Raw genomic sequence first — 8,756 nt, forward strand, 5'->3', positions numbered from 1 at the left:
CCGGGCAGGCCCAGCCGCCCCCCTCCCCCGCCGGCCTGGATCCCACCTTTCGCTCCCCCCACGCCAGCTATTCCTCTTACTTCCCCGGGCCGGCCCCCCCCCCGAGACAGGCAGCCGGTCCCAGGGCTCTGGGCAGGAAGCTGGCCCGGGCCGCTGCGCCGACCTCCCGCCATGGCATCCCCCCCCAGTGCCAGGATGGGGGCCGGCTGGCATGGGGGGTGGGAGCCCCCCCCCACGAGAGGCAGGCGGGGAGAGTTTCACTGTCCCACCAGAAGAGGCAGAAACAAACCCAGCCGAGGAGAATCAGCTCATCTCCGGCCTGCCCGGCCCGGCGGAGGGCGGCACTTGGCAGGCCGGCTAGTGAGCTAGTGTGAGTGTGTGTGACACAGCCCTGGGCGGGCGGTGTGTGTAAGCAGGTCATCGGCATGTGGGAGAGGGCGCAGTCAGTGTGAGCTGTGTGTCTGTGCACAACCCGGGCTGGTGTGTGTCGCTGACACAGAGATCAGTGGGTGTGTCAGCCAGGGCGTGCGAGAGAGATCTGTGTGTGTGAGCGGCACCCGTGTGTTAGCGAGACCAGGAGATCAGTGTGTGTGTGACGGTTACTGACACACAGCTCAGCCTGCGTGTGTGGTAGGAATGTGTTAGTGACACACAGCGAGCGGGTGTGCGAGCCGCTATTTCAGTGACACACGCGGAGCAGCGGCTGTGTCGGGACAGACCTCAGTGTGTGAGAGAGCAGCAGGTGTGTCAGTGGCACCCACAGGGGGGTGAGGGACAGGAGTCAGTGTGCGAGTGACACACGCGGAGCGGTGGGTGTGTCAGGACAGCACACACTGTGTGAGTGAGACCCGGCTGGTGTGTGCGGGTGTCACACCCCGCTGAGTGTGCCCGGGGCAGAGCACCGGCAGTGTGCGGCGGGTGTGCCCGGCCCGGCGGTGAGCGTGCCCCCGCGTGCCCCCGCGTGCCCCGCTCACCGATGGAGACCAGCTTGATGCGCTCCCGCTCCAGGAACTCCAGCGCCACCGAGACGTTCTCCAGCTTCATCTGCCTGAAGTTGGGGCGCGGGTGGTACTTGCGCAGCATCTTCTTCTGGCTCAGCACCTCCAGCAGCGCGATGAGCCGCAGCCCGTCGCCCAGGTCGCGCTGCAGGTCGCCCAGCTGCTTGTGCACGGCCCGCAGGTGCTCGTTGCACCAGCGGGTGAAGGTGTTCTGCTGGATCTTCTTCCACGGCGCGTCCTCCGCCAGCTCCTTCTCGGCGGCCGGCGGCTCCTCCGGCCCCTCGCCGCCCATCTCGGGGCCCGGCCCGCTCAGCATGCCGCGCCGCGCCTCGAACCCGCCGCTCTGCCCGCTCCGGAGCCGCTCCGAATCCGCTCTGCCCGCTCGCTCCGGAGCCGCTCCGAATCCGCGCCCGGCGCTCTCTCGCTCGCTCGCTCGCTCCCTGGTTACTGCGGGGCCCCGGCTCGGGCTCGGCTCCCTGCTCGCTCCGTCCCCACCCAGCGGCGCAGCGGCGGCGGGCCGGGGCGGGGCGGGGGGTTTTAAAAGGCGGCCCCGCGTCACGGAGCTGGACTCCCAGGAATGCCGGGGCCGGGGCCAGAGACGAGCAAGGAAACTCCCCCCCCTCGGCCCCCCCGGCCGAGATAAGGCCCGGCCCGGCCCGGGATTGGGCGCTGAGGACAGCGGGGGGCCGGGATTGGCTCTGCCCCCCACCCCCCCAGCGAGGCCGGGGCCATCTGGCCGCTATTTTTAACCTGCCCCAGAGCAGGGCTGGGGGGAGGAATCGGATCCTCTCCTTGGACAATCGGCCCTGAGCCCCCCCCCACACACACCCAGTCCCAGGGGCCGTGGGAAGGAGACGGGACCAGCAGGTTGGGGCTGGACGGGACCCCCCACCCCGAAAGGAGCCGGACCCTGGAGTCTGGGCCCCGGCCCTGGGCCAGCCACGTGGTGCCCTTCCCCTCGGCGCTCCCTGCCTCAGTTTCCCCATCCGTCACTGGAAGGGGGGGAGGGTGGCTGACTGGCATGGGCGGGCCAGGCTTCATTCATTCGGGGGCAGGCGGGATCCCAGGTGGAAGGTGCTGGAGCGCCAGCGTGTCGTCAGCGGGCCCGAAAAAGCCCCTCTCATGGACAGCCGTGGCCCAGCCAGGAGCCGCGGGGGAGGGGCCTGGCCCAGCGCGCCGGAGGGGGCAGGGAAGGGGGAGTTTCATATTTCTCTCATGATGCAGGGCTCAGAATAGTCCATGAGCTGTGTGGTCACGATGAACCCGCCGGTCGGTGCGTGACGCGACCGGGGAGCCTGGCCGAGCGACGGGACGGCGGCCGGGGCCTCGCCTGGGAAATGGCTCCCGCCCCACCGGCCGCCAGGGCAGGGTGGGCAGCCCGGCGCAGGGCACCAGAGCCCACCAAGCTGCGATCTTCCCCGCAGGGGAGGGGGAAGGACCGGGAGCAGGCAGCCAACCCCGAGGGACAGGCCCATGGCACCAGGCCTGCCGACCCCTGGTGTGCGGGGGGCATCTCCCCTGCTCCCGGCAACGCCTCCGTGCCGCCTCCTGGGACAAGGGGGATCCGAGGCCCCTGGGTGCTTCCTGATGGGCGTGTGGGCCTGGCGCCTGCCTCAGCGTCAGGGCCACTCCAGCCCTGCTAAAGGACCTTGGAGGGGGCCCGGAGGTAGAAATCCGGTGTCAGAGAGGAGCAGGAATCGCTGAGCCAGCCCCTTTCCCCGGGGGGGAATGAATGTCCCTCGGCCCATCCGGGGCCCTCCCGGCCAGGCCTCGTTCACAGTGCTTCCTCAGGTTCCCTTTGCTCTGGGGCTCGCTGTGGGACCCCGGGGCGCTGGCGGGGGGCATTGTTCCCCACCCCTGTCCGAGCTGGGTGCAGCACCTGTGTGCAGCTTCCCCAGGTGAGTGCTAGCGGGACGTTAGTCGGTGTCGCAGCTGCTCCCCTCCCGCCAGACACCTTCGCGTGTGGGCCTGTAAAATCCACTCCCTCCCTGCCCGGATGCGCCCGGAAAAAATCCGCCCCGGGGAACAACGGAAGAGCTGCTCCCCGCGAGTCGCGGAGGGCTTGGATTTCAGCCGCTCTGGCGCTCGCCGGACGCAAACTCCCCCGAAGCGAATCCGGGTTGTGATGGGACCCGAGCCGCCCGATTCCCCCAGCTCCCCCGCTGAGCTTCACCCCCTTTTCTTCTGTGTCAGCCCTGCCCTTTTCCCTCTCTTCCTGTGCCCGGATCTGTGCCCAGTGGGAACCGCCCAGGTCCCCTCCCGCCCGTGCTCCGGCCGGCTCGGATCGTCCCTGGCGGGTGGGAGGCTCGTGCGGGGCGGGCGTTCCACTCGGCAGCAGAATTCCCGAGGCAGCAGATTGCATTCGACCCAGTTTTCCCGGATAGAAATAACCTGCCTGGTCACCCAGGCCTGACTCAGAGCAGATAGAATATCAGGCTGCGTTTCCTCCGGGGACAAAGGCCGTGGTGTATCTTAACCTCCCCCCTTCCCCCCCCGTATCCCCAGCTCCACCCCAGACGGCCCTCGGGGGCCATTCGTTCCCACTCTCTGCCTCACCTGCACCCTAAACAAAGCGGGGAGAGAGCCGGGACGCTGGATGCTGCGGTGAGGGGCCCTGTGGGTGGGTGTGTGCGAGACACTGCCACACACACACACACACACACACACACACCTCGCTGAGCGTCCTTGCGGCCCTGCCCCGATGACAGCCGGTGGGATTCTCCCGCCGGACCGGGGGGCCGGGGCATCTGGGGTCTAGCACCCCCTAAGCCCTGGAGTACCAGGAAGGGGCTGAAAAGGCAGGGAGGTGCCCTGAGGGCGAAGCAGGGGAATTCCTGCTCTGGGCTGGGGGCTCAGGGACAGAGGAGGAGAGGCCGGGGCCTGTGGGTCCATCCCAGGGTGTCGGGGCAGCCGTGGGAGAGGCGAAGGGGAAGCGCGGAGGCCCCGGGGGAGCCGCGCCAGGGACGCACGTGTTACTGCCCTCGTGCGAGGCTGGGAGGGGTCTGCGAGTGCTATAAATACACCGGGTGGGGGAGGGTAAACGCCAGGGAAGAGAGAGTGACGCGAAAGGACGGCGCTGGCACAAGACCAAAGGGGAGCGAACTGGCCAGGCGTGAATAAGACGGTCGGGAGGCCAGGAGTCGGGACAGGCCCGGTTGTTTCTAGGGCTAATGAACATCCCCAGCCCCATTTAGCTGGGATAAAACAGCCAGAGCCTGGGCAGGGGGAGACGTCGCCCCAGGGGAGGGCTGGTCCAGAACCGCCCACCGGGGGTTCTTGCCGCCCCGTTACTCGGTGCTGGGTACAGCCCTGTGACCCCTGCACACGGGCGTGGGGGATCGGCCCTGGTGCTGCCTTCTGAGCCGGGCGGCCAGCGGGATCAGGTGTCCCCATTGGCTCCGGCGTCTCGCTCAGGCAGCGACTGGGGTTTAAAGCCGCCCCGGTGGCCAGGCCGTGAATCTCCCCTTGGCCCTGCCTTGTTACCCAGCCCCTCCGAGCTCCCGGCAGACCCTGGAACTTCCCGCTCATCCAGAGCCAGCCTGCGCCCGGCCACGGCAGAGGGCCGCAGGCACCCCAGTGCCACAGCCGCAGGGGCCTGGAGCTGCCCCGCAACCCCCAGAACTGGGTACTAAACGATCCAGGCGCTGTACAGGGCGCGGCAGGGGGGAGGAGGCAGCATCGTCTAGTGAGTAGAGCAGCGGTGCTCTGGAAGCCAGGACTCCTGGGTTCTATTTCTGGCTGGTGGAGGGGAGTGGTGGCTGGTGGTTAGAGCGCGGGTGGGTGTCAGGACTCCTGGGTTCTATTCCCCACTCCACTCCGCCCCCACTGGGTGAGACCCCTGCACACCCTGCCTCGGTTTCCCCCGCTGCGGTACAGGGGCTGCCCTTGCTGGGGGCACGGATCGCTGGCCAAGGGTGCTGGTGCCGGGGACGGCCCCCTCAGCGTTTCTGAGCCAAGGTGACTCCTCGGCTGGCGCCACAAGCTCCATCGACCCAGCCGAGCAGAGAACCGGAACAAATCCGCAGCCAGCCACGCGCCTGGCTGGAGCACAGGGGTGTACGGACAGACGGTGGGGCGGGCGGGGAGGTGAGCGAGAGCGGCCACCAAGGCGGGGGGCGGCTGGTCATCCCACCAGCTGCCAGGCCTGCAGGGGCAGGAGCCAGGCTGTGGTCAGGCCCGTGCTGGAGGAGCAGGGCCCCGTCTGCCCAGGAGCCATGGGGAGCGGCCACGCTGGGGCGAACCCCACGTCCTGGACACGGGAGTGGAGTCACCACGATCCTGAGCTCCATCTGTTGCTCCCCCTGACACAGCCCTGCCCTTGATGAGAGCCGCGCTGCCCCCCAGCTTGCCCAGGGGCTGGACTGCCGGGCCGCACCGGGCCATGGGTCCATCGACCAGCAGCGCCCTCCACCCTGGCACTGGATCAGGCCACTGGCCCAGAGAGCCTGTGTCCTGCCTCCGGCCAGGCTGGCCAGCGTGGTACATAGCGAGGGGACCCCTGCGGTGGCCAGCTGCTGCCCCGAAGTCTGAGTTGTGACCCGGCCGTGCCCGGGGCAGCCCACCTGAAAACGCCAGGGTCCGGGCAGGCTGCAGGAGGAGAGCAGGTTCTCCTGGCCTCCGATCCCCGCCCTTGGTATCATGGAGCTAACACAAAAAAACCACCCGGCCCCTTTACTGCGTTTCAGTCTCCGGCTCCATCAGCAACTCTGAAACGCGCGTCCCTTTGCCAGAAATGTTCTTCTACCCCCAAAGGGCAGCGGCCACGTAATCACCAGATCAATATTGGTACGGATCTCGCCCGAAGTCCCACGCTGCCAGCCCAGTAACGGAGCGGCAGGGCTCGTATAAGAGGAGAAGAGAGCTGTTAACTGGGCAGAGCAAGCGGAGATACATGGGACTGGAAAGCCGCCCACGGAGGGCAGATTCTCAGCAGAACTGTGGCGTTTGCAGGCTGGGCCCGGCCCGGCGCTCCGGGGCACATCCCGTACCTGGAGGGGGCTCAGTCCTTTGTTTCACAGCTTCAGTTCGTGGAGGACCCAGAGGTCGGAAGCAGCAATGAAGACAAGATGGGGCTGGTGCAGCTGCCTTTTATGTCCCGTTGCCATGTGGCGTGTCCCAAACACAGCCACACACGGCATGGAAAAGCCGCCGAGTCCCCACATGTTCACAGGCCCCGGTAATTCACAAGTTGTAGGCCCACCGGTTACCTGTGAATTCCCCTGACGGGCCATTAAGCTGGCTGGGGCGTCGCCCAGACACACACACACACACACAGCACTGGGGGGATACAGATGTCCCAGACACATTTAGAACTTGTAACACACAATCGATACCTGCCTATAAACGTGTTTATCTGTCCTAGCGAGTCCTGACCTCTCCAACGGCCCCGGCCTGGCCCAGCTCGTACCATCATTGGAATTTCACACCACTGGTATCAACCAGATGCGAACTGGTCACCCCTGAGCCAGACAGCATCACACGAGCCTCGACCATCCTTACCGCAGGCTGCACAGCCCAGGCACAGCATCCCCTGCTGCAAGGAGTTCCCCAGATCAGCTCCAGGCTGGGCGAAGAGGAGTCGCCTTGTGCTTGCTCGACACCCGCCGCCCTGGGGGTGTCCTTTCCATGGGTTGGGGGTGAGGAGCCGGGGCCCAGTGGGATCCTGACCAGCTGCTTCCCCGGTTCAGCTCTGGAGGAGGGCGGCATCCCCGAGCAGAGCGTCACACGAAGACCCGTTGTCCTGAGGACAGCCCCCGTCTCCTGCCAGGGGAACCCTGGGGGCCAAAGCAATGCCTGGGCGTAGCAGGGGGCGGGGGGTGTGCACCCCAGTGGCTGCCTTGGGACCAGGATTGGGCCCTCATCTCACACCAGTGTCTGGCGGGGCCCGAGCGCAGTCACCCCAGGGTGGCTGGGAAGCAGAGGGCGGAGGCCTGGGCGAGGCGTGAGGGGCAGAGTCGCAGATCCAGGCACGGGGTTTCAGGCCACAAGGGTCGGGCCCATCGGATCGTCTGGTCTGACCTCCCGGCTCACGGCCCGTTCCCTCCGTACCGAGCCCGGTAACTTGCGCGCGGCTAACGCCTCTCCCAGCGAGGCCGGGCAGCTCTCAGGAGTCGGCGATTCCCGCCCGGCCTGCAGGACTTCGCTCCCGGCTCGCCCCGTTCAGAAGTTGTGCCCGGTTCCGGATTCGAGTTTGTCCGGTTTTAGCGTCCAGCCAGGGCAGCTTCTGGCTTCTTTTCCCAAACCTGGGAAGGGCTAATGGGCGAAGCAGGGGATCAGTGGCCAGGACGCCTGGGTCCCATTCCTGGCTTGCTGGGTGACCTCGAGCAGGTCACCACCTCTGCTCAGTGCCTCAGTTTCCCCCCCCTGTACAATGGAGAGCTTGGCTTGGCCACCTCCTCCAGGGCTCGCTATTGGCTGGCGGAGGGACATGTCTGCTGGGGAGGGAGCTGGCCAGGGAGGGACCAGGAGGCTGGAAGGACCTGGCGGGTCCAAGCCCCGGCTGACCCTCCCCCATGTCATTATATCCAGGCTGCAGCCCCAGCACTGGGCCCATCAGGCAAGTCCAGCGCTCCGTGCTCCCCGGGGGGTCGGGGAGCGTCTCTGCAGCCGGCTGCCTGGGATTCCTCAATGGCTGGGAGCAGTGGGAACCCGAGCCGGGGCCGCTATTAATAAAGCGCCGAGTCAGAGCGGGCCGGGCATCAGCAGCCAGAAATACCCCGCGCCCTTTGCACACTCACGCCAGGCGCTGGGGAGGGGCAGAAAACAGGGGCTGCTGCCTGTGGGGCCTGTGCCCGGCCAGAGCCTGTGCCCAGAGCAGAGCCGGGTGTGCTCGCCCGTTAGCGGCCTGCCTGCTGCACTGAGACATGCCCGTCCCCGGGGCGTCGGGCACCCACGTGACTCAGAAATGGGGGTCGATGGATGGATGGAGGATGATGTGTACGGGCTAGATTGGTCACTCACGGGGGTAGGAGGAGAGACGGGGCTGGATCGTTTCTCTCCTTGTCTCTAACTCTCCCGGCTGCACCAGTCTGCACGTCCCAAACACTGCCCTCATTGCTTAGCCTGGCCCCATCCCCCCCTGCCCACCCCTCCGAAGGGGCCGAGCGAGGCAGGGGTGCCGGGGGGTCCTGGAGATTGGGATGCCCCCTACCTGATTGCTACAGTGCCCGCCGGGGTGCCAGTGCCACAGGACGTGCCCTGGACTTGTGCCCTGGTTGCCAAGAAGGCTAGCGGCATACTGGGCTGCATTGGTAGGCGCACTGCCAGCAAGTCGAGGGCAGTGATTATTCCCCGTTCGGCACTGGGGAGGCCACGTTCGGAGTATGGCAGAGGGGTCGCCGTGTTAGTCTGTGCACAGCAAAAACAACGCGAGCCTGTCGCACTTCAAAGACTAACACATTGGATTTCAGCAGGCGTGAGGTTCAGCTCACGTCCTCACGAAAGCTTCTGCCTCCTGAAATTACATCTGGAGTATTGTGTCCAGTTTTGGGCCCCCCACTACAACAAGGATGTGGAGAAGTTGGAGAGAGTCCAGCGGAGGGCAACAAAAATGATGAGGGGCTGGAGCACAGGACTTATGAGGAGAGGCTGAGGGAACTGGGCTTGTTTAGTCTGCAGAAGAGAAGAGTGAGGGGGGATTTGATAGCAGCCTTCAACTACCTGAAAGGGGGTTCCAGGGAGGATGGGGCTAGGCTGTTCTCAGTGGTGGCAGGTGACAGAACAAGGAGCAACGGTCTCAAGTTGCAGGGCGGGAGGTCT

General features: G+C 66.4%; 1 protein-coding gene across 2 annotated transcripts in view; it reads right to left on the reverse strand.

Annotated features, from left to right (window-relative positions):
- The window catches only part of FLNC (filamin C), a 40,840-nt gene extending 39,352 nt beyond the window's left edge, over positions 1–1,488 (reverse strand). For both annotated transcript variants that reach the window (XM_067534911.1, XM_067534912.1), the window contains exon 1: positions 975–1,488. In XM_067534911.1, coding sequence (XP_067391012.1) covers positions 975–1,314 — 340 coding nt within the window. In that variant the 5' untranslated portion in view covers positions 1,315–1,488. The remainder of the gene's footprint in view (positions 1–974) is intronic.
- Positions 1,489–8,756: the final 7,268 nt, after the last annotated feature.

The sequence above is a fragment of the Emydura macquarii genome, unplaced genomic scaffold (assembly GCF_026122565.2).
Source record: "Emydura macquarii macquarii isolate MOO-44397 ecotype Brisbane River unplaced genomic scaffold, CSIRO-AGI_Emac_v2 contig_3470, whole genome shotgun sequence".
In the NCBI taxonomy this organism is placed as follows: domain Eukaryota; kingdom Metazoa; phylum Chordata; order Testudines; family Chelidae; genus Emydura; species Emydura macquarii.